General features: G+C 37.4%; 1 protein-coding gene across 4 annotated transcripts in view; it reads left to right on the top strand.

Annotated features, from left to right (window-relative positions):
* LOC145985713 (calpain-5-like) overlaps positions 1-27,398 on the top strand; it is a 172,851-nt gene that overhangs the window by 20,489 nt on the left and 124,964 nt on the right. For all 4 annotated transcript variants that reach the window (XR_014441435.1, XM_083119775.1, XM_083119774.1 and 1 more), the window contains exons 4-5: positions 1,494-1,696; positions 9,526-9,724. Coding sequence is in view for 3 of the 4 variants with exons in the window: in XM_083119775.1 (XP_082975901.1) it covers positions 1,494-1,696; positions 9,526-9,724 (402 nt within the window). In the remaining variant the exon portion in view is untranslated. The remainder of the gene's footprint in view (positions 1-1,493; positions 1,697-9,525; positions 9,725-27,398) is intronic.

Raw genomic sequence — 27,398 nt, 5'->3', positions numbered from 1 at the left:
CCGGTCGTTGTTGTGTTGATCTGTCTATTCCGAGGCTCCTGTTTTCTCTCTGAATCCGTTAATACCCTTGCATGCGGGATTGGCCCAAAGCAGGGTGGATTTATTTAGGGTTTATTCCCCTAGGGCAGTTGGCTTTACCATGCCTTTTGAGTCTGCCCCACCCTTAGTTCTTTGTCAGGGTATCCTTCCCTTAGCCTTTGGGGATCCCTCCCCTCCCTGCAAGGCAGCAGGGGCAGTGCTTATTTAATGGCGGCACTTCCTCGTCATGTCACAGTGCTGTCAATTAGCTTTTCTGGGTTTTAATGAGGATGGTCCTGCCACAAACCAACCCCCCAGACCCTGTTAGCACTGCCCCTCAGTCTGGGACTGCTTATTTGGCATTGCCATATTCGCAGCTAACCACCATATCTGATGGCCGTATGCTATCCGCCACCTGCGACCCGCCCGGTTGCTGAGGCTTGCCCCTCAGAATGAAGATAATGTTTCCGAAGTTAAGGAATAAATAATTTTTCATTATGATATTTGGAGGGGAATGAGGGTAAATTTCCCCTTCTCCAGATACTTGCATCTTCCTTCTGGTTGCAAAAATTAATCCTTGAGATGCCTTTGGGGGCAGTATTTGTATTTTTGTTATTTAACATTGTTTTTTCAGCCATTTTTTACTAATCATAGTGAAAAGGATGAGGGATGAAATTATGAAATTGATGAAGGGCCCCTCACAAATAGCAGCGGTGCCCTACCTGGGATTCAAGGACAGGAACTTTGAGTGGCATTTGGCCACCAAGCCAGTTGATAGTAGATAATTATTTTGTGAAAAGCAACACAATAAGGTACCTCATAATACGGAGTGTATCATTTTAAGGTAAACAACTTTAAGAATTTATTTTGACTAAACTATATGGAATACAACAATAATATTTGCTATGTATCAATCAGTTTCTATGAATGTCTACAAATGTTCAATGTGGCTTCCACGAGTTATGTGACACATATCCCATCGAAATTCTAGTTCTTGTCCTTTTCCAAGAACTCCTTGTCCACCAAAGCAAGGGCATCTTAGCTGTTGCACATTCTGTGGCATAAGTGGCACATAGACTTTGTCTTTCACATAGCCCCAAAGGCAGGAGTCTACGGGTGTAAGGTCTGGGAACTTTAAGACAGCCTGCTTTTTCTGCACCTGTGAAAGTAGTCGTTTTCTTGAACACTACACCAGTGCCACAATGACCATGTTTACAAAAGTCTTGCCCATGAAATCAAAACTTAAGATCTTCGAATTTTTTACAACAGGCCTTATTGTTGTGTTTCAGATAAGTTTTCAACAATAAATCTGATAAATTGTTTACACTGTTATGATACACGCTGTATAGAGTAATCATATCTCACATTAGAGGTTGTAGAGGACTTGAGGTTAGACAAATGAATATCACTGTGCTCAATATACAAGAAAATATTAATTTGTATGACTATTAATTCTTACGTATTATTCTCGGCAGGTGTGTCCAGATAGCGAGTACCAGAACTGGAAGGGCAGGGACTATTACACAGGAATCTTCCACTTTCAGTTTTTTATGTGTGGCGAATGGATAGACGTGGTGATTGATGATTTCTTACCTACTGTCGATGGCACCCTCATCTGTACACGGTCAGATATTCCCGACACTTTCTGGTGTTCCTTGTTGGAAAAGGCATATGCAAAGTAAGTCTGGGTTCTTCTTCTCTGTTCTGTTCATTTCGTGTGGCTGAAACTGAATTCTTGGTCAAGAGTAGAATAATTCAAGATGCAGTAATTCAGCGTCAAAGGGAATCTTGATTTCGCTACTAAGAAGCAGATTTCTAGGTGCTAAAAAATGGAAATTATTTATTTTTTATGTGCTGAAAATTTTCCAAATATGTTCAAAAATGATAAAATTTGATATCCCGTGAATATCATAAATGTATTTACATACTTGTACACAATACTCAGTAGGTCTTCCCTGGTGGAGGCACATAATGCTTTGGATCCCACTTTAAACTGTGGGTCCAGACCTGACTACCCTCTGTGTGCATAAAGTGGACTTAAAACATCAAGTCATCAATACTCAGTATGCTTACTCGGCTTTTATTATTTTGATCTATTGAATGTTATATCTCTGTTTTTCTTCCTAAACTTCAAACATAGGAAAGCTTTCTTGCTTTGGAGGGTTGTTTTATTTAGCAGTATATTTGGTAAGACCTAGGAAAGGGCTCATGATGTAGTTTCTTAAACCCATTAGCCATCTTATCTGTGTTCGTATCAGCATGTGAATTAGCTCTGATTTTGCCAATTGCCCCACTCAGGGTGCAAATAAATGCTTCCTTCCTCCCCACACTGTACTCAAGTATTTAGAGGCAGCTTAAGGGCTGCCATCCTTGGGAGATGGCATCCTCCTATATTAGTGCCAAAACCTTATTTCTGATTACATAAGTGTGGCTATTTCTTGGTTTGTTTTTTATTTTTAAGTTCACTTTATTCATAGAAAGACTAATCGAGACCGGGCCTACAGTTTAATGTGCGAGGCGAACCACTATGCGCCTCCACTGGGTGAATGGCTATTTGTTTTAAAAAGAATACAATTTTTTATTCTAACTAACTAACTCCCTAGCCTTCTTAAACCCGAAGGTTCATGGCTGCAGCAACACAGGCCTTCCATCTTTCCCTATCTCGAGCAAGTTCTATATACTCTTTTCCATCCCTATTGATTTCCCTTAGGTCCATCTCAACGTTGTCCCTCCATCTTCGTCTTGGCCTTCTTACCATCAGGTTTCCCAACAAGAATCCTGTGAACTCCTCTTTCCTCTCCCATTCGTGCCACATGGCCTGCCCACCTAAGTCTTCTTGATTTAATTATTCTAATAATATCTGGACATGAATACAAATTATGTAGTTCTAAATTATGTAACCTTCTCCACTCACCTGTCTCCTCATCCCTTTTCGGTCCAAAGACTTTCCTAAGTATCTTATTTTCAAATACTCTCAATCTATGTTCCTCTTTCAATGTAAGGGACCAAGTTTCACATCCATATAATACTACAGACAAAATTACTGTTTTGTATATTTTAACTTTTAGTTTCTTAGTTTGTGTTTGTCTTGTGTAGTAGTTGTGGTGTGTAGTTTGTTTGTGTTTATATTGTGTAGTAGTTGTGGTGTGTTTGTGATTATATTGTGTTATAGTTGTGATGTGTTTGCGTGTGTCTTGTGTAGTAGTTGTGCTGTCTAACATGTTTGTGTTCGTCTTGTGTAGTAATTGTACTGTCTAATGTGTTTGTGTTTATCTTGTGTAGTAGTTCCTCCATTCATATTGGGGTTTAGGCGTAGAGCTGACAACTCTGCACTGTAAAAAACCATGTCAAGAATCAGCAATATAAGGCCATGGATGTTCCCAAGGTAAAATATTCCGGAGGTAAAATAGTCCCCCGTTTGGATCTCCGGGTGGGGACTACTTTGGGAGATCCCTGGACTAAGGATAAGATCTACATTAGGAATAAGGATATAAAATTAGGCACCTGGAATGTTCTGAGCCTTTACCGGCCTGGGGCATTTCAGTGTACAATTAATGAGATATTTAAGTATAAATTAGATGTAGTAGCTGTCCAGGAAGTTAGGTGGCCAGGAGAAGGGAATTGTTAAACTAAAAATTATACTTTTTTCTATGGTGGTACTGAAAATCATAATTTTGGAACAGGCTTTTTCATAAATAATAGAAATATCTCGGCTCTTAAAACAGTAGAATTTATTAATGATAGGATATCATATGCAGTTTTACAGGGTAGGTGGTGTAAAATTATTTTAATAAACATACATGCACCAACGGAAGATAAAGATGATAATACTAAAGATGATTTTTATGCAGAGTTAGAACAGGTCTTTGATAAATTTTCTCAGTATGATATGAAAATTCTGTTAGGTGACTGTAATGCACAGATTGGCAAAGAAGAGACATTTAAACCCACGATTGGGTCTTCATGAATTAAGTAATGATAATGGTATAAGATTGATTACTTTTACAACCTCAAAGAATTTAATTGTGAAAAGTACCACTTTTAAACATAAAGATATCCATAAATATACCTGGTCTTCTCCAGATGGTAAAACTCATAATCAGATTGATCATATTCTCATTGATAAGAGAAGGCATACTAGTATAATTGACGTTCGTACACATAGAGGTGCTGACTGTGCCAGTGACCATTATTTAGTAATTGCTAAATTAAGAGAAAGACTCTCAGTGATAAGTCATCAGCAACAAAATCTAAAACTTATAAAATTTGATACAGGAAAGTTTACTGATGAAAGAATTAAGAAAGATTACCAAATTAAACTGTCAAATAGATTTGATGTTTTGCAGGATTTAAATGATGATGAAAATATAAATGAAACAGACGTAAATAAGAATTGGGAGCATATACGTAATGCAATAGAATCAGCAGCTAAAGAAAGTATAGGATACCATAAACCGAGAAAAAGTAAGCCATGGTTTGATAATGAATGTCATAATCTAATAGAAATAAAAAATCAGGCTAGACTTAGGTGGTTAAATAACTCGGATGATACAAATCTAAACAATTATAAAAGAATAAAGCGAGAAGTAAACCGCACGTTTAGAAGTAAAAAAAGGGATTACTTGAAAAGCAAAATTAACGAAATTGAAACAAAAAGCAAAAATAAAAATATCAGAGATTTATATAAAGGTGTAAATGAGTTTAGAAAGGGGTGGCAACCTAAAGTAAACTTGATAAAAGATAAAGACAGTGATTTTCTAGCTGACCCAAGCAATATTCTAAATAGATGGAAGAACTACTTTAATGACCTTTTAAATGTCCATGTAGGAGATAAATCAGAAGTGAATGAAGTCCACACAGCAGAACCTTTAGTTCCAGAACCTAACTTGACTGAAGTTAAAGATGCTATTAAAAGTCTAAAGAATAACAAAGCACCTGGCATTGATTTAATACCAGCTGAGTTAATTAAATATGGTGGAAATTCATTAATATGTCAAATTCATAAATTAATTTGTTTAATATGGAATAAATAAGAAATCCCTCAACAGTAGAAAGAATCCATAATTGTTCCTTTGTTTAAAAAAGGTGATAAAATGAACTGCAATAATTACCGTGGAATTTCTCTACTCTCAACAACATATAAAAAATTATCTAACATTCTTTTAACAAGACTAACTCCATATGCTAATGAAATTATAGGTGATTATCAATGTGGATTTAAACGTAACAGATCAACTACAGATCAAATTTTTCACATCAGACAGACACTTGAGAAAAAGTGGGAATATAATCAAAATGTCCATCAGCTATTCATTGATTTCAAAAAAGCATATGATTCGGTCAAAAGAGATAAATTATATAATATATTAGTAGAGTTTGGAATACCTAAGAAGCTTGTTAGTATAATAAAAATATGTACCAGTGAAACAGAAAGTAAAATTCGTGTGGGTATTAATATAATATGTCTGACAAATTTACAATTAATGATGGGTTAAAACAAGGAGATGCATTATCTCCATTGCTCTTTAATTTTGCCTTAGAATATGCTGTTAGGAAGGTAAAAGAAACTAAAGAAGGACTAAAATTAAATGGTGTGACTCAGTTGTTATCATATGCAGATGATGTAGACTTACTGGGGGATGATGTGAATACAATTAAGAATAATGCTAAAATATTTTTCAAAACTGCTAAAGAGATAGGTTTGGAAGTTAACAAAGAGAAAACTAAATATATGCTCACAGGCCGAAACCAAGTGTTAGGTAATAATCAAAATATAATTATTGATAACAACTCATTTGAACCAGTTTCCAAATTCAAATACTTAGGAGTAATATTAACAAATGAAAATTATATTAAAGAGGAAATAAAAAGTAGGCTTAATTCAGGAAATGCATGTTACTTCTCTCTTCATAAACTTTTGTCTTCTCGTTTAATATCTAAGAAACTAAAAGTTAAAATATACAAAACCGTAATTTTGCCTGTAGTATTATATGGATGTGAAACTTGGTCCCTTACATTGAAAGAGGAACATAAATTGAGAGTATTTGAAAATAAGATCCTTAGGAAAATCTTTGGACCTAAAAGGGATGAGGAGACAGGTGAGTGGAGAAGGTTACATAATTTAGAACTACATAATTTGTATTCATATCCAGATATTATTAGAATAATTAAATCAAGAAGACTTAGGTGGGCAGGCCATGTGGCACGAATGGGAGAGGAAAGAGGAGCTTACAGGATTCTTGTTGGGAAACCTGATGGTAAGAGACCTGTAGGAAGGCCAAGACGAAGATGGAGGGACAACGTTGAGATGGACCTAAGGGAAATCGGTAGGGATGGAAAAGAGTATATAGAACTTGCTCAAGATAGGGAAAGATGGAAGGCCTGTGTTGCTGCAGCCATGAACCTTCGGGTTTAAGAAGGCTAGAGAGTTAGTTAGTAGTTAGTTAGTTTCTTAGATATTAAACGAGAAGACAAAAGTTTATGAAGAGAGAAGTAACATGCATTTCCTGAATTAAGCCTACTTTTTATTTCCTCTTTAATATAATTTTCATTTGTTAATATTTCTCCTAAGTATTTGAATTTGGAAACTGGTTCAAACGAGTTTTTATCAATAATTAGATTTTGATTATTACCTAACACTTGGTTTCGGCCTGTAAGCATATATTTAGTTTTCTCTTCGTTAACTTCCAAACCTATCTCTTTAGCAGTTTTGAAAAATATTTTAGCATTATTCTTAATTGTATTCACATCATCCCCCAGTAAGTCTACATCATCTGCATATGCCAGCAACTGAGTCACACCATTTAATTTTAGTCCTTCGTTAGTTTCTTTTACCTTCCTAACAGCATATTCTAAGGCAAAATTAACGAGCAATGGATATAATGCATCTCCTTGTTTTAACCCATCATGAATTGTAAATTTCTCAGACATATCATATTAATACCCACACGAATTTTACTTTCTGTTTCACTGGTGCATATTTTTATCATACTAACAAGCTTCTTAGGTATTCCAAACTCTACTAATACATTATATAATGTATCTCTTTTGACCGAATCATATGCTTTTTTGAAATCAATGAATAGCTGATGGACATTTTGATTATATTCCCACTTTTTTTCAAGTGTCTGTCTGATGTGAAAAATTTGATCTGTAGTTGATCTGTTATGTTTAAATCCACATTGATAATCACCTATAATTTCATTAGCATATGGTGTTAGTCTTGTTAGAAGTATGTTAGATAATATTTTATATGTTGTTGAGAGTAGAGAAATTCCACAGTAATTATTGCAGTTCATTTTATCACCTTTTTTAAACACAGGAACAATTATGGATTCTTTCCACTGTTGAGGGATTTATTCTTTACTCCATATTAAACAAATTAATTTATGAATTTGACATATTAATGAATTTCCACCATATTTAATTAACTCAGCTGGTATTAAATCAATGCCAGGTGCTTTGTTATTCTTTAGCCTTTTAATAGCATCTTTAACTTCAGTCAAATTAGGTTCTGGAACTAAAGGTTCTGCTGTGTGTACTTCATTTACTTCTGATTTAGCTCCTACATGGACATTTAAAAGGTCATTAAAGTAGTTCTTCCATCTATTTAGAATATCGCTTGGGTCAGCTAGAAAATCACGGTCTTTATCTTTTATCAAGTTTACTTTAGGTTGCCACCCCTTTCTAAACTCATTTACACCATTATATAAATCTCTGATATTTTTATTTTTGCTTTTTGTTTCAATTTCGTTAATTTTGCTTTTCAAGTAATCCCTTTTTTTACTTCTAAACGTGCGGTTTACTTCTCGCTTTATTCTTTTATAATTGTTTAGATTTGTATCATCCGAGTTATTTAACCACCTAAGTCTAGCCTGATTTTTTATTTCTATTAGATTATGACATTCATTATCAAACCATGGCTTACTTTTTCTCGGTTTATGGTATCCTATACTTTCTTTAGCTGCTGATTCTATTGCATTACGTATATGCTCCCAATTCTTATTTACGTCTGTTTCATTTATATTTTCATCATCATTTAAATCCTGCAAAACATCAAATCTATTTGACAGTTTAATTTGGTAATCTTTCTTAATTCTTTCATCAGTAAACTTTCCTGTATCAAATTTTATAAGTTTTAGATTTTGTTGCTGATGACTTATCACTGAGAGTCTTTCTCTTAATTTAGCAATTACTAAATAATGGTCACTGGCACAGTCAGCACCTCTTAGATTTTGTTGCTGAGGATTTATCACTGAGAGTCTTTCTCTTAATTTAGCAATTACTAAATAATGGTCACTGGCACAGTCAGCACCTCTATGTGTACGAACGTCAATTATACTAGTATGCCTTCTCTTATCAATGAGGATATGATCTATCTGATTATGAGTTTTACCATCTGGAGAAGACCAGGTATATTTATGGATATCTTTATGTTTAAATGTGGTACTTTTCACAATTAAATTCTTTGAGGTTGCAAAAGTAATCAATCTTATACCATTACAATCGTAGGTTTAAATGTCTCTTCTTTGCCAATCTGTGCGTTACAGTCGCCTAACAGAATTTTCATATCATACTGAGAAAATTTATCAAACACCTGTTCTAACTCTGTATAAAAATCATCTTTAGTATTATCATCTTTATCTTCCATTGGTGCATGTATGTTTATTAAAATAATTTTACACCACCTACCCTGTAAAACTGCACATGATATCCTATCATTAATAAATTCTACTTTTTTAAGAGCAGAGATAATTCTATTATTTATGAAAAAGCCTGTTCCAAAATTATGATTTTCAGTACCACCATAGAAAAAAGTATAATTTTTAGTTTTACAATTCCCTTCTCCTGGCCACCTAACTTTCTGGACAGCTACTACATCTAATTTATACTTAAATATCTCATTAACTGTACACTGAAATGCCCCAGGCCGGTAAAGGCTCAGAACATTCCAGGTGCCTAATTTAATATCCTTATTCCTAATGTAGATCTTATCCTTAGTCCAGGGACCTCCCAAAGTAGTCCCCACTCGGAGATCCGAACGGGGGACTATTTTACCTCCGGAATATTTTACCTTGGGAACATCCATGGCCTTATATTGCTGTTTCTTAGCATGTCTTTTTACAGTTCAGAGTTGTCAGCTCTACGCCTAACCCCCAATATGAATGGAGGAACTACTCCATTAGACAAACACAAACACATTAGACAGCACAATTACTACACAAGACGAACACAAACACATTAGACAGCACAACTACTACACAAGACACACACAAACACATCACAACTATAACACAATATAAACACAAACACACCACAACTCTACACAATATAAAAACACAAACAAACTACACACCACAACTGTACACAATATAAAAACACAAACAAACTACACACCACAACTGTACACAAGACAAACACAAACAAATTAGACAGCACAACTACTACGCAAGACAAAACAAACTAGCATTATTGAATAATGAATGTAATTCTGTTGAATCATTTTAGGGTGAAAGGATCCTATGAAGCACTAATGGCTGAAAATATCCAGGAGGTGTTTGTGGAGTTCACAGGAGGTGTTGTACACACCATCGGCCTTGAAGGCGGGCAATATGCTGATGACCTTGAGGCCCAAGAGGAACTGCACAGCTTGGTTGCAAATAGTTTAGGAACGATGGGCCATACCTTTGTGTATGCAGCCATCAGTGTAAGTTACCTTTTGAAATGAGGCTTATAAGCTCCTCCGATAATATGTTTAATTCTATAATCGAGTATTCTGGTGACTGAGTGGGTTTCTAAGTGTACATCCCTCGGTGTAGTTGCTAGATAATTTCATTTGAATAATCTGAAGGGTCAATGAAATATTTTTAAGTTGGCTCTATATATCAGTATAGTAAAAAATGAACCAAACTGTTTTCACCACAGCATTGTATCTGCAATGTATGGCCTGCGGATGCGCAGAGGGTTAGCTGGTGTGGTATGATGTGTGTAGCAGACAGTTCGTTCGTGTAGCTCTTAAGGTAAACACGTTATGGTGAAGCCTATCTGGTTATAGTAATAGGAATGAACGAGGTTCGAATCCGGGATACCAGGCATGGATGTTTACTACACAACAGAAAAAAATCTGAATATAAATTTATCAAAAACAACTACGAACATGAGGGTGCATTGTTGTAGGTGTTTACAGCCCAGAGCTCGGCCGGTGCTCAAAGAATATTATGTTCTTTCACCATCAGTCTTTGATCACAAGCCAGTGTAAGTAATGATTGTTACATATGAAAGAAACAGGACACTTTTAAATGTTAGGAGAAAATATTTACTGGGCTGTCGAATACTTACATCATCTCACCACCCTTCTCCGCTCGCCTTCTTGACAAATGAAAATCACTTACCCATAGTGCACTGGGTCAAAACACTTGAACAACGTAGACTGCAGATGGCAGGGGTTGTATACAAAATCTTAGTACATATCTTATTTTAATATTGTCTTTACCGATGCACCTTTTCTCAATGAGTTTAAAAATCTGGCTATATAGCACAGTACACAAAACTAATTTTTAAGCAGTGTCCAAACTTGGTCAAGTGAGGAGAAAAATATTTTCCCCTCTAATCGGTAAGAATGCTGTAGCGGGAGTGTGTCCTAGTACTGTCTTTTCCTCCGAGTTTTCTCAATCTTACGGCACCAGGGGGAAATGTCCTTCTATCCAATTGGTCTATGGGCTTTTTAGTCTCGCCCCGTGTTTACGCTGTGTTCGCACCAATGCACAATAACTTTCGGCTGAGGGAAGTGATTTGGGGAGTTAAATGTATTTGGTTCAAATTAATTTTCTTGTCAAGACTCACTTTGAACATTTCACTTCTGACAATTTTGTTTAGTTTATCACTTTCCCGGTTGGTTTAATGTTTTTGAACTTGATGACATATTTTGTACAGCTTTTAGAGCGAAGTCAGGGTTCAGAATTCTTCAATTTTTCTTCTGTCATTGATGTGTCAGAGATGTAGACTCGCTGGCACGACACTGGAATTTTACAACGTCGGCCCAGTCCCTACTCCGTGCTTAGACTGCTTTTTTGTTTACAGAGGTTTCATTGTTTTTACTGGTCTACGCTGAGAGTGAGCGATATTTCCCACTGAAGTTGTCAGGATATTTTAAAAATTAAAGTCCCGGAACACAGAAGTAATGCCACGTTTCTGTTGGTCATTTGCCTTTCCCAATTTCAACCAAATGCAGCTCATAAGTTTTTATGGTGACATGAACGAAATGTAGACTGGTTGAGGATTAGAGTTCATTGCGGGACCACACTAGTTTCCATGTCAGGTAGGGAGTTTGTTGATTGAGCTCACGCCTGGCTTCGTGGAAAAGAAAGCTTGTTCGTTAGAGACAGCTGTGTCAATTTTCAGAGAGCAAAAAAAAATCTTGGGGAAGTTTGAAGGAAGACCGAAATTGTAATGGTAAATCGGTCATACATCCCCCTGCTCCCGAATAAAATTTGCTGAATTGTAATTAAGCAAATTTTTCAGTCTGCTGTAGTGGCACATCACTTCGATTCTTTTGCTTCTTGCCTCACGTCGTTAGCTTAGGTCAGAATGTAACCCTAGCACCCATAGACTTAAGTGTTTGGGTCACATCTGCCTTTCTTTGGCAAGTCTGCCTGTCTCTTTCTTTCCCCCTTTCATTGTTGTTGTCTGCTGCTTCTGGAATGGCTCTGGGCAAGTGAATAGTGTTCCCACTGCTTCATGTGTATGACCCTGGCATTATATTCTGTCTTCAGTCACATCTGGAAGGTCTGCGGAGTTCATCCTCTTCCCAACTCCTAACTCTCCGATGTCGGGTGGCTTAGGCATGCGGTTGGTGTTAAAGGCTGTACTGCCCGCATTGCAGAGTCATCTTGGTGTAGACTCGTAACCCACCCTGTCATCTGATCTGCACGGCTGAAGTTCTCGGACCGGATGGGATTCCATTGGTGCATCTTCTCCCTTTTATTGGCAGTGGTAATCTGTTCTGGGATAAGTGGCTCTCTCTACTGATGTCCAAGTCTGTGAAAGTTTATAGGCATTACAATATAGCTTAGTTGAAAGTCTTAATTTATCTTCATGCACTATTTTCCCATGTCACATCTTCAATTCTCTTGACCACTGTAAATTCTTTGTCTTTATGCACTTCACCACTATGTCTCTTGAGATTATACATTCTAGGTACTCCCTTATTTTTACATTGTTAATATAAACAAAGAAAATTACAGGAAAATGTGTAGGTTCTACATAAATAACATAAATATTAATTATGATAATACAGTCAACTCTCGATACAACGATCTTTCACAGTTCCCGGGAAAAGGGTCGTTATTTTGAAGGGGTCATTATTGGAATTTGCACCAATTTTCAACTTAAACCGAGTTCAAACTGACACAAAGATTCCTAGTAGACTGCAACACCATTTATCCTGGTAGTTATACAACCTGTTATGCACAGGATGCATGTTGTGAGGAGGAAAATAGTTTCACAAAAACATTTTCACAAAAAAAGGATTTAAAATAATGTTACTTTCTTTCAATTGTGCACAGTCGTTGCTCTTCCAGGAAATTCCTACAATTCTAGTTCATGAGAAACCAGTTTGCACTGAGACCTATGGAAAGGAAAACAATCTCTTGCTTATTGCAAGCGAAACTCGAAGAATCTTGACACCAGTCACTCTGGTGCCAGCAAAAGTCTGGAGATAATCGGGCAGAATGAATGTTGGATTTTATACGGGTCTACTGTAGCATTGTCTGTTACAAGGTTAACTGGTAAGATTAGATCTCTCGGGAGAAACAACACAACCTCTTTAGGTACTAGACAAAAAAAAAGGGCGGGGCTGTAAATTTCATTCTGGTTCAGCTGTGTAAAATACATCGTAAAAAGTGTCATGTTTTCTTTGCTTGAACCAACTTCATAGTCACCCCCCCCCCTCCCCCATTCAATGGAGCAGTACAAACTCCTTCCTCGACTTGCATTGAAATCCAGCCTGAAAAAGGAAACACGCAACTTGCGATCTGTTTTCACCCAATGCAAAATAAAATTTACAGTTTTGCTTATCAGAGGGCGCAGAACATGAAGTTGTTTTAACTCTTGTTTTTTTTTTTTCTGGAGATTGAATTTCGTTATCTTCAAATCAAAACAGCTTTGCGAGATTTAAAACAATGACTTTTTGCTTCGCGCTGGATGAGTCATTGCTGTTATCGGAAAGCGACAGCTTTGCAGACGCTAGACAAAACACTGGCACCAGCTGAAGCATAATAACAAGGAGGTTCGAGCAACAGGTGGTGGAAGAGAAAATCCTCAGCACTTTAAGATAACGCAACTGTCGAAGACTGAACTTTTATCATCAGTGTGAAGAAGAAAGAAATGACCCTTGCTTTATGTTTTACTATGCAACAGACAATAATATGGGCAATATTTCCTGTACAGTAAATAGCATTAAAAAAAATAGGACCTGAATTCTGCAATTATCACATTACCTCTCTGACATTGCCATGCACACCAGTGGCAGAGAATGAACTGGGAAGGGGTGGTCTTTTCTTCTTTTTATTACTTGTTCATTTTCAAGAATGTATCCAGAACTGGTTGCCCCATTTTAGGCATCAAAGGAAAGGAAGAGGGGTTCACTTCCATCCCAGCCTATAATCACCCCGTGTGCACACATGAGCAAGAAAATAGTGGCTGAAACAATCGGCATCGCCTCCCCCCTTCCTCTACTGATAGGAAAGAGAGAGAAGTCACTCATCCAATTGAACACTTTTTTGGCAAATATTACGATATCTGCACAGTTAGGAAAATGTATGAAGTGGGAAACGGGAGTTATGATGCTCGTAAGATAACTTTTGTGGAAACTTGGATGACAAATCATTAAGCGGGTTGAGGATCTTTAGTTGGTGTCGGGGAGCGAGCTCCATTCCAATTTGTATCCAAAAACTTTCGGTGGTTGGGTAGGTGTGAGTTTGAAAAGGACACTCACCTTACGTAAAATACAGGTTTAATAACGCTACACATGTTAGATACATAACACATTCCTTGTCAAGCAGATGACAAAGCATAATTCTGCCTACACAAAACGACGTCGTGCAGCCATGATTGTTGCACACTCGAAGACAAGTGTTGCCAACACTTACTTGGCAAATGTCATTCAGAAAAATGTCTTGGCCACCATGTTTGATCCAAGGTACATGGTGGGGTCCAACAGTTGGCATATGTGGCTTTGATTATCTGTAACAGTTTCACTTTTTTATGAAGTGTTACAGGGAACAAAGAACACGTTTTGAATGAAAGCGGTTACCGGATGTTGTCAGCTACAAGGCCAAGAGTTGCTCACTCATGGGAACCTGATGAACTCTAGGTCAGAGCTGGACACCACGCATCTGCATTTTGTAACATTCCTGCGATCTTATCTCTAATTTCTCAAGGTGGTGTATTTATCGATGAAAGAGCTTGACCCGCTATAAACATAGACAAAAACTACAAGTCCAACACAGTAATTTTTCGAGCTGCTCCCCATCCAGTTGTCAGCAGCTCTTGGGACAAGGAATCAAGTCAAGGTCAATTTAAAATAACATCCAAGCACATTCAATCTTCTCTTCTCGCGTATCCAAGAGCAAGTGAAATCACAATGGCAAAACAAGCCTAGCATGTTGGGTAGCAGCTGTCGGGTTGCGGCGTAACAGTAGCATGCTTGGGGGAGGCGAAGGTAGAGGTCAAGTGGTATTGGATATCACTCAAGCTTGGTGTGGTGGTGTCTATTTTTAGATGAGATGCACTTGCGAGTGGTAGAGTGCTCATGAAGGTATTGAGTGCCAAAAACTTATTTTTCGGCCGATTTACTTCAATTTTTCAACTTTTTTTCTAATTTTTCACGGTTCCTGGGAAAAGAGTCAGAGCTGGACAGATGGTCCAGACTTCCAGGCACCACGCATCTGTATTTTGGAACATTCCTGCGATCTTATCTCTAATATTCATTCTACCCAACCTATTTTCTTCATCATCCTTGGCCATTCCATGCCTCTGGCTGGGTTGGTATGCCTAGCCTATATAATACTAACAAAAATAAATCAAAATACACTTTAGATAAAACAAAAATGAAAATAAATCAAATAATAATCAATTAACATATTTTCCTTTATAAAAATACTTGAAAAAATCAAGCAAAAATTAGTTCTCATACATTATAAATGGGCTAAGTGCACTTAATAAACAAGACTAACCGTCTGGTTTTAAGCTATATATTAATAAAATTATATACTAATGTGTAAAATTAAAGCAACAAACGGAAATTCTTTCCCCGTGTGTCCATTTGACCATATAATACGATCAGGTGGATACATTTTTCAGCACAACAGACAATGGTGGTTTGTGACTGTTCTTTCAACAACAACAACTCAATACATACTGCGACAGTGTTTACTTTGTTTATACTTTATATTTGACTATACCTGATTGTATTTTGTGATCAATAAAGCACACGAGGAAAGGATTTCTGTTGCTGTTGTTGCTTTAATTTTGGACACTAGTGTATAAGGTGACCTACAGAGTCACATATGCACAGTTATAGTGCTGCCTGCACCTGATGTTACAAGTTTACTACAAACACAAGTATAATAAAAACAAACAAAAGTACAAAATCATAATTATAAAATAACTAAAATGAACAGAAGCATAAAGTTCAAACGCATCAAAAAATAATAGAGGGTTAAGTGCCGCTTTGCATAGATAAACATAAAAATTAAAACACATTTATAATAGAAGTGTAAGTATGCGTATCATTTTTGTTCTTGGTCGAGTGTCTTTGTCTGTAAGTAGAAGTGTAAGTATGCGTATCATTTTTGTTCTTGGTCGAGTGTCTTTGTCTGCAAGTTTAAACTTAAGTAATTGTTGAAATGTTCTAGCCCCTTATGACTGTATTATGAGGACACAGTAGTTAATTCCTAACCTCTAGAACTAAATGTCGACCTATCATGGCTGATAGAACTTAGAAACCAAATACGTCCAGAACCCAACCCTCATATATATAAAAAAATCCCCCTGAATCTGACATCAAGATATTATGTTAAAAAAAAATCCCAGAAAACTTTGAGGAGGTATAGAGTAATATAAACTATGCTTGTCGCATGAAAACTATCGGATTCCACATAAACTTATAAAAATTCATAATCATGTTTAGCTCGCACTGCCATAGCACCTCAAGAGCTGCAGGGACAGGTGACATGCGGTGCGCCCCAGTCTTCCCCTTCCCCACTCCTAACTTCTACCATGAGGAAAAAAAATCTTTCAAGTTACCCGGGCCTTGTAATCAAGGGGTCCCGGGTTTGATTTCCGGTGGAGGTACTATAGTGGTTCGAATCCCACTTTAAACTGTAGGTCCAGTCCCGATTAGCCTGACTGTGCACAAAGTGGACTTAAGCCAAATCAATCAAATCAAGTTACCCGGTACTTCAGTACTTCAAAGAAAAAATGAAACTTGGAAAAATTTCCATGGAATATCGAACATTTTCTTAAAAATTATCTGGCAACACTGATTTTCACTCAATTTAACTGGTTGTAGGTTGCATAACATATTGAACATTTAAATTAAATAATTAAACAAGTTCCAATCATATATCCTGAAATAAAAGTCAAATTTTTACATAAATTCGAGATTTCTTGGTTTATGATCCTTGTATAACTACATGTTCACATAAAAACTGAGCAATAAAAAATAAAATTATTAACGAAGTTCTTGGTGCTACTTAGTAATTTTCTTCAAGATTAAGTTATTAGTGGCTTTACTAATTAGTTTTCATAAAGATTTAACTATAATTAAGCATTTTATGGTCATAAGTCGGTCATATGGTGCTGAAAGCCCAGTTTGTCAGAGTTGTAAGATGATGCTTCAGGAGCAGTGGGTGAACATCAAATTTTGTGTTAAACTAGGTAAGACATTTACGGAAACCATTGTTCTGTTACGTCAAGCGTACAGGGAGGAAGCAATCTCGTGGACCCAAGTTCACGAGTGACACAAGCAATTCACAAGTTGTTGCATGTCCATCAAAGATAATCCACATCCAGGAAGACCCAGATCAGCAAGAACAGAAGAAACTATTGCCAGAGTTTATGAAGAGGTCCGCAGACAGTCAATAGATGACTTGGCAAACGTGACAGGACTCGGTCATGGATCGGTTTATGCTATCCTCACGAATGATTTGCAGATGCATGTGTGCGATCATGTTTCCAAGAAGTTAACCGATGTTAATTGACAGAGTGGACCAGGATCCAGATATTTTGTTCAGAGTGGTTACAGGTGATGAGACATGGTGTTTCCTTTATGATCCACTATCCAAACGGCAGTCGTCAACATGGAAATCATCCTCCTCACCCCGACAAAAAAATATTTCATGCATACAGAGCCAAGGGAAAGGTTGTGCTGTAAGTTTTTGTCGATATCCAGGGATTGGTGAATATCAAATTCATTCCTGAAGGTTGAACTGTCAATCAGGATAGGATGTTGCTATTCTTGGTCATCTTCGAAATGCAGTATATGGGGAAGGGCTCATTTGTGGCAAAGCAAGAACTGGCTCCTCCACCACTACAATGCCCCGCACACTGGTCGCTCAAGGTAAACAAATATCTCACAAAGCACAACATTCCTATCCTTCCGCAGTTGCTCAAATGGCAGAGATTCGCTTAAAGAAATCAAGACGTATGCGACGCGTGCTCTGAAGGAGGTGACCATAGATGGCCTGCACTGCTGTTTTGACAAGTGGTATGAATGCTGACAGGAGTGCGTCACTTCTAGGGATGGACGATATCAGAATATCATCACGAAAATATCGTCACAGACGATACAATATTTTTTCTGTATCGTGATATCGGCGATATATTGTCTCAACGAAATGTATCGTATCGACGATATATCGTTCCCACGATAAGTATCGTGATGGCGATATTTATCGTCCCCTTTTTCGTGTTTCTGTTTCTGTCACAAACAGAAGAGTATTTCGTGTAATAACAACCAAGTTCGGTTTGTCACATTCGGTTGAAGAAAACTACATTGTAAGATGTGTGCTTCTTACATACGTTAGCAGGGTGAGAAAAAAATAGAACGTTTGACGCAATAATTACATGTAAATATATTGTACAAATGTTAATGGTAATTACCTATGTTGCAAAATCAAAGTAGTCTTGCGATCATTTTCCATTACAACCAAGATAATTTTCCAAAAATGTTCTTTCCATTGTCACAATATTATTTCATATAAAGTTTGCAAGATTTGTTGATTGGTGGCCTGGAATTTGTCGATCTGGCTATAACTCTTGTCTACTCTTCCGGTGGGCGGCTTTAAGAACCTTTTCTTGAGCAGGCCTCATCTCCAGGAAACTATCAACTTGGGGCAAGCCTCGGCACTTAACAACCTGCTGGGTGAGGTGAGTCAAGGCATGGACTTTTAAGAACCTTTTCCTGCGCCCACAAAAATAGGCAATAGTTAGTTTGGAGAGTTCAATGAATTTACCTGCCCTCATGCTGGTAAGAGAAGTGGGGAGTGGGGAATACACAGCAGACTAACCAGACAACATCCGTGGTGCCGAGAGTTACGACATCGAAGGGAGGAACTACTACGCTCACCTCGTTCTACAGGCTGCTGCATTTCTTATCGTGGTTTGGTCACTTCCCCACTTCCCTTGCCTGCATGTAGGGCATCTGCCGTAAGACTGGACAAGACCTATAACTATGAACGATAGACGTGCGAAATTAACTAAAGCTTATCTGCAAATGCTAAAAAATTGAGTTGTTGTGACCTACGTGGAAAATCAGATATTCATCCTTCTGGCTGACTATGTACGAGAACCAAAATAAATATAAACATTCCACGTTATGATAATTCCCTTGCCTTAACCACGGTATTGGCTTTCACTCAAATCGTGATAACGATATACATATATCTTCAACACTATTTCTATTATCATCTCGATAAATATCGTGGAGACATACTTCCCTATCGGGCAATGCTTCACAACATTGAATACATATGAAAGTTTCATTACTTCTTCACGAAGATCATAATCCTTTTTAGCCATGGTGCATTTCACCTGTACAATGAATGTGATAGCATTGTATCACTGTATTTAAGGGAAGTGATAAACAAGCTAGTTTTTTATTTATTTTTTATATAGTCAAGGGTAATGAAGAGATTCGTCATGCAATTTTGAGAACGTCACTCGAATGCCACTGCCTTGATTGGAAATGTAAATGTTTTATTCCTTGCAGACGCACCGGCACCAGCAATGCACATAAGCACGGTGCCATGGTCTACCTTTCAGACTTAACGAATTTCCATCCTCTGTGAAGGTTGCGTCGCGTGTGAACATGACTTACATGAGTCAGCCTGCTCCTTGTCTCTAGTTTATCAACATGGATAATCGCAAAATTTGGTTGTATTTATATGAAGAGAATAAAAAGCTTTCACCTCTCTGTGGTTAGGACGAATATTTGAATTGCACACAGGCACACAAACAACACTTCATCAATTGCAGATAAATTTGGTAGGAAAATGCAGGATAAACTAAAATGTAACCCAACAGATGGTAAAAAAAAATGCTCTTGAACCTAGAATGAAAAAGGTGGGATGTAGTTTTCTTGATTGTAAGCACTACTATTTTATCAGGACAATACTATTTTCAATAGGGGGCATTTTGTGCTCCTTTACGGAATAGCTAAACGATTTTGCAGTTCTCGCTTCAGGCATCTTTTCTATTACGAATCTATTCCCCCCATGCAGCTATGGTATCTGCCTGATACCATACCCTTTCATCGCAAAGATCAGGCTTATCATGCACTAGAACTATTAAGAGTTTAACATCAGTCATTCAGTGGACACACACACAATAATACAACAACTATCGTGAAATAAAACATCAGCGGTACGAAACATCAGACTTGATATCATAAAGCTGTCATCATGGTATATTGAAAGTGTAACGTGATGCACTACCTAGAATGGAAGTATGTGATTATTTAACAACAAAAGAATTAGTGTAAGATTCTATTTCCGGGAGAATTTTTCTAAGCTTTCTTGTGGAAATCAAAGAGAAAATGTATAATCGAAACAAACAACTTCCTCAAATTCAATGAGAGGTGCAATAACTATACTTTCCTATACATGAAAGCTAGGATATTCGCACACAAATCAGGAAACTTAATAAAAATAATAAGTTATGTTTATTCTTTTATATCACCATTAAGCCTTGTTTACATGATATGAAAAACTCAATATGCTGACCAAGGCAGAAATTTATTTTATTGTAAAACATAAACTAAACGTAATGTTTCAACCTTCTAGCAAGGTCTTCTTCAGACTCTGCACCAAGTACAAATGTAACAAGGAACAAAACAGGATGATATATATACACAAAAATTACTCCCCACCAGACTATTAGAAAGTTGTTTTCCTGGAAAGAGGAGAGAAGAAGACAGAAAGGAAAATGGAGCGTGAGATAGAGTCCAACCACATTCCAGATGAAAGAAAATGTTGAGCTAAATCGCCTGTCAAGTGAAAGTACAGTTGACAAGGGAAGGCCACCTGCTAGAATGTTCCAGGAAAACAACTTTCTAATAGTCTGGAGGGGAGTAATTTTTGTGTATATATATCGGCCTGTTTTGTACCTTGTTACATTTGTACTTGGTGCAGAGTCTGAAGAAAACCTTGCTAGAAGGTTGAAACGCTATGTTTATGTTTTATAATAAAATAAATTTCTGCCTTTGTCATCATATTGAGTTGTTCATGTTTTTTCTTGTAAAAATGAACAAAATGTTAGGCATAGAAAAGAGACTTTTGCAGAGTGAGCTGAACACAAACTTGAAATTTGACCTCCTGGGTAGTCAATGCTAGATACGCACCATAAGCTGTATAAGTATTATTTTAGAATATCAAAAAATCAGTATAGTGAGCTGCACAATTCATTCTTCACAAATAATGTTTTCCATGCACCAAAAGTGCTGACAGACTAATTTAGCTGTAACAAGTGCTTCCATATTTCCGCATTCATCCAGCATTGTTAAGGAAGTTTTATTTTAGACCTTTTAGTGCTTCTATTTAAGCCTAAGACTGTTTACGGCTCATGCTGCTCATTAATAGTTGCCCAGAACCACGAATTTTAATTTCATGTATAGCTTACTGTAATGCTTTTTTTCCTATATAAGTCAAACAGTGCTTGCTTGGCATTAGAGTGTGTCTTGTATTAATTTTGGACACAATATATTTTGCTGACATATAAATAATATGTATGCTTATATCATTGACGAGATACATATATCACGTGGTAAAATGTTCAGAATCTACCGATGTTCTTTGGTGAAATTGTTGAATAGTGCAAATTTTACCGAAATACTGAGAGAGAGAGAGAGAGAGAGATGTATTCTATAGAAATAATTCATGCCCACACCTTCCTTATAGCACAAACTTCTTCATAAGTGCACTGTGTAAGGAAGAAGTAATGGAATAAGGACTGGAGCAACAGAAAAGTAGGCATACCATTTTCATAGTTTACCATCGAACACGTGCCATAAGTAAAATTACAACAAGCATTAAATTCGTAAAATATGGAGACAAACCATATCGGCGACACGATATACCTAGTCTTACCATAAATACTGTCACAAAGTTTTAAGTTAATTTACACAAAATGCTGAGAGATATTTTAATATCCTAATAACATTACTGAAATGGATGCATGACAAATCAAAATCACAAATCATTATTCAAAATGGGCACGCTTAGCACGCACACATTCCGGAAGTCTTTGTGGCCACGCATCAATTGAATTACGCAACACATCGACTGGAAAATGAGCAACTGCCTTCAGAAGAGACCGACCGCTTTAAACTTCCAATATTGGGATGTCTCTTCTTACAAGCCAGCTCCTGAAGCTTGAACCACAATTTGTATTCCAAAGGGTATAGGTCCGGACTTGCAGAAGGTCAATCCGAAGTGGAAATTAAGTCTGGAACATTTTCCTCTAACCACTGCTGTGTTGTTCGGGCTGAATCCTGTTTCTCCCTGTATCTTGGTTCGCTGGCTTCTCCGATTCCAGGTTCCCTATCTCAAACAGTTCAGTGCTGCATCACCTATTTCCTGTTTCCTTTTTGCACACTTTTACTGAATCACCGTATGTGTTTGTGTGTGTGTGTATGCACATGTAAAGTAAGGTAAAGTTTCCCGTGCCATGAAGGCATATTTAGGCTTGATTCACATCTAGGCTCAAGCAATGCTTAGGTCATGGTCAGGTTGTACCCACACTAGCGGTCAAGATTTGCTCCGGTCTGATGTTGACATTGCACACCAATATTTCTGTATAAAGAAACTCCCGACTGTGCTAACTGCAATGTTTAAGAGATTTTCAACAACTGATTTGACTGTTGTACCACTGGCATTAGAAGAAAATGACAAAGAATAAAAATAATTGTGAAAGTGGAGATTGATTTGGTTTAATTTACTTAGATTTTCTGCCCGTTTTGCCTAATTGCGAAGTTGAGTATGTGTGGTGATATGTTAAAATTGATGAAGGGGCATCACAAAGAATATCCATGCCCAGGTAGGATTTGAACAAGTGACACTTGGCATCGTAGTGTGACTTCCTAACCACTTTTTTGTTTAAGAGGAGCGGAAAACCCCTGAGTGGCAGTTTCCCCCATTATTCAGAGGGTTGACCAACACCTCATTCCCCTTTTCACACACAAAAAATGACAATTTGGTTGTCCGTGAGAGGAGCATGATTGTAACAAACCTTCACTGGACCACTAGGTGTGAATGCTTCTATTTAAAAATCATTCAACAATATTTGACTGACCGGTGCCTGTGGCAGAGTGGTTAGCACATCGTGCTACGATGCTAGGAGTCCCGGGTTCGAATCATAGCTTGGGCATGGGTGTTTGTGAGTGTCCATTCATCAATTCCATCCTATCATCACTCATCCCTACTTCGCAAATTAGCCAAAAGTGGCACAAAAAGCAAAGTAAAATAAAGCAAATCAATCAATCAATCAAATATTTGACTGGACCGTGAGTGGAGCATGAACATATCGTTACTTGAGCGTAGATGTGAATCAATATGGGAGTACGGCCCCACATATTCTTGATATTGGCCATTTTTGGAGGTGGTGAGATCAGCTCCACACTCTGGCTGCCTTTACTCCCCCCCAAGGTTGCCCCCAGGTACCCATTGATTTAAGCTGGGAGAGCCCCAGAGCCACTTTATGCAGTGACAAGGCCAGAAAAATCAAGACCTTAGATCACTCACCCTGTGAATCGAACCTGGGTTTCCCACATGGCAATCAGATGCCATACTGACTAGACCACCGTTGGTCTCTCACAAAACACTCATCCCCAGATGGGGATTCAAACCCAGGACCCCTGCCGTCAGAGCATGCTGTGCTAACCACTCTGTCACGGGTTAAAGGAAAAAGAAATTGCTCAGTTCACCCTGGAAAAGTTTGTGTGACTGCATCTTCAGATGTAGTACACAAAAGATGAGATGGCAGAAACTGAAGTAAGTGTTTGATCTGCAAAGTTTCCGTGTCCAGAGTAAAGATGCAGTTGGTACACAGAAACATGGCTAGTCTTCTCGAAAATTGTGAGTGATACGATGAGGGGAATGTGGTTTAGCAGGATTCTCACACATCTTAAAAACCTGGAGAACTTGGAAATCTCAAGGAATTAAAAAAATGAAAATCTCAGGGAAATCTAATGGCCGCCGCACACCAGACAAAACATTTGACTTGAGTCACCTTGAGTCATTGTTGTTATGGTTTGTGACAAAACAACATATTGTGTGGAGAATTTGGTATCGTAAGGAGCAGCTTGTGACAAAACGATGTGTACATGTTTGAATCCATTCACTTCAGGCACAAACATCTAATCACAGACAGGAAACAAGGTTACTTTGAAGCCAGCAATTAAATGTAGTAATCAAATCTTACATTAATTGTTTAGTGTCATATTTTCTAACAAATTATTTGCTAGAAGTACATTCAATTCACAACATATAAACTGATATATCAATTCTACATTTACATTGATACAATGATTCTGCTGTAAACTGTTGTTATGTATCGTTAACTCACTTCCCAAATTATAAAAGATATATAGGGCCTCCCCGATGGTGCGGTGGTAGCGTCGTTGCCTTGTAACCAAGGGGTCCCAGGTTCAATACCCGGTGGAGGCGCATAGTGGTTTGGATCCCACTTTAAACTGTAGGTCCAGTCCTGATTAACCTTACTGTGCATAAAGTGGACTTAAAACACCAAATCAATCAATCAATAAATAAAAGGTATACCTAGACTCAATACATAAAATGATTAAATCTGCTATCAGATTCTAGCCAACAAACAAAATGACTTGTCGTGTTGCATCTGGTGTGTGTCTGTCCTAATTGTTCAGTGTATCTCAATGAAGTACATCAGGACTGGAATATTGTAGTTGTGTTAGTGGTATCAGAAAGTAACAACAACAATAATAATTTTTGCCTATACCAATAAACTACTTACACAAAATTTAGGACACTGATAACCAATATTCTACTGATCCAATGTAAAATTGCAAATGTTACTTGAAGAACATGAATTCACCTCCTCAATTAATGTATGTACCAGGTGACTGCCATCAGTTTTGTCTTAAAAATGGAAATGCATTTTTAGACAATACTTTGTAAAAGTATGGCATACAAATTATGTTTTTACTCATGAAAATAATAATAAAAGTCAATAATTTTTCACTGAAATACAGGCAATTTATAAATATATTTGATCTGTAAAATTACCAGTAATTACTGATATGTAGAAGCACATCTTTTTGGTAAATAATAAAGCAACATTTTGGTACAAAAACAGTCAATTCCAGGTTCAAAGGCGATAGATAAAATAAAATTTAAGTGTTATTTTGGTGAAGAATTGGATCAAAAGCACTATGTAAAGTGATATTTTGGTTTTAAAATTGTGAATATGGTCCTAAATTTGATTTTAAAATTCGCTTATTACACAAAATAAACTTATCTCTTCTAATAGTACATTTATGTAGTTACCAAATTATAAAAGATATATAGGGCCTCCCCGATGGCGCAGTGGTAGCGTCGATGCCTTGTAATCAAGGGGTCCCGGGTTCGATACCCGGTGGAGGCACATAGTGGTTCGGATCCCACTTTAAACTGTAGGTCCAGTCCCGATTAGCCTTACTGTGCATAAAGTGGACTTAAAACATCAAATCAAGTTACCAGAGTATTAAGTTTATGCCTGTATAAAACGGGTCCATTTTGGCTTCTCAAATATTTATATCAGAATTAATAATTTTTTCATGAATTGCATAACTCGCAGGGTAATTCAAACTTCAGAAAGTGTCACGTCGGTAAATTAACTGTAAATTTCATGTTTAAGAATTTATTTCGCATTTTACAGTTCATTTCATGCCAAAACAGGGTAGGAAAATGCACCTCGCACCCTTGAAAGACAAGAAAAATTAGCATTGCAGCATATTATTTCACATTTTGTGTTTTCATCGAAAACAAAATATGCATTCCCCTACTGATATGCCTACATTGGCCATTACTGATCGGGTACCAATTAACATGTCCCTTTTGCCATTCCTGATGATAAATAATGTGAGGATGGTACTGTGTATTGAGTATTCTGCAGAAAAAATGGTAGTTTTTGGAAAACTCGGGGAAATGACAATTGAAGTTTATATGGGAACCCTGATGAAGGGTGGAGATGGGGTTGGGTTTAGGAAGTTCTGGGAAGTGTGGTTGCTGAAAAGCATTTGGGGTGGATAATTGCTACCCAGATGCAGTTGTTGAATGCTATTTTCTGGATGTTCGTATTTATGCTGACAGAGAAGTCCAGGTTTTTGGTGGATCAACAACAACTAACCCTCTCCACACATCCCCCCTTACCCACTCATACACCACACACACACACTACCACTCACAATTTTCAGCAATTCTCTTGAGAGAACCATAGTTTCCATGCCAACTGTATCTTCACTGTGGACATGGCAACCTCTGCAGGCAAAGCACTTCTTTCTTCTGTGTCTGCCATCTTTTATCTACATGAAGGTGCATCCCACGGTTGAGAAAATTTAAAATTTTCCAGTGTTTGGTGAGCATTTCCCTTTACCTTCTCATTTGTTATATAGCCCTTTCTGGCCCTCCTTCCTTTCATTTATATACAGTGTGTCCCAAAATGATTATCAGGGTTTCATAATCGTTTAATTTCCCTTATATAGGGCACACTGGCGAACTTTAAAAGAAGGTCTCCCTCCTCTTAGTTAGTTTGGAAGCAAGAAACAAAAACCGATATTGAATTGGAAACAATCCAGTGTCAATGCCGAAACTCTCTGCAAGATAAGGAAGAGCTCCACAGCTGTCAGAAGAGCAATGTTAACCATGAGTCATCAAGGAATTAGCACAGCGTTTCTTTCTGTGGTCATTCACCCTCGGAAGAAATATTTGTTGTCCATTTTGAGCTCTCAAGAAATCAGGTTCTGAGCTGGCGATTTATTTCCTTCATGAATGAAAATAGGTTGTTCATTTTTTCGTTTCTTTTCTTTCTTTTGTCATTAGCTCTAAAACAAATATAAAATTAAAACGAGCAAAGAAGATCGTTTCTTTCGGCACGTGACAGGCATATGTGGTAACTTTGCAATTTTTACGCCCATATTATATCCCTCTTGTTTACTTTCAACGATAAGGACGAATGTTGAAGTGACGAGAAAAATGAACGAACACAATAAGCTCTTAAATATTACCCACGCTTCGAAAATAGATTCCGGCCCCAGTGGCAGAGTGGTTATCACATCACGCTACGACGCCAGGCATCCCGCATTTGAATCCTGGCCTGGGCATGGCCTACAGTTTAAAGTGGGATCCGAATCACTATGTGCCTCCACCGGTTATCAAACCCGGGAACCCTTGATCAGAAGGTGACGATGCTACCACTTTGCCATCGGGGAGGCCTCCCCCATATTTGCAACTTAGCCAAAAGTGGCACAAGAAGCGAAGTAAAATAAAGCAAATCAATCAATCGAACATAGGGTCTCCAGTTTCATATAGCAGTATGCAAAGCATTCGGTCATGAAGACCCTCAAAATTGACATAATAAGAGGAACAAAAAAACTGATATTAGAGTATTTTAAGAGTTTAGGCAGGTTAACAATTCTGGTAAACCTACAACAATTTCACCTGTATTGTGTGATATATGGTTCTACCCTAATATAATTGAACGTGCTCTTGCGATAATAGTTAAACATTTCAGTTTTGCAACACACAACCTCGACTCTGCACGATATGTGCATTTCCTTGCCCCTTTTCTGTATTATTTTCTATTTAGGATAT

Source organism: Lepisma saccharinum, chromosome 3 (genome assembly GCF_977018435.1).
Source record: "Lepisma saccharinum chromosome 3, izLepSacc3.1, whole genome shotgun sequence".
NCBI lineage: Eukaryota > Metazoa > Arthropoda > Insecta > Zygentoma > Lepismatidae > Lepisma > Lepisma saccharinum.
This window is presented reverse-complemented; position numbering and strand designations above follow the sequence as displayed.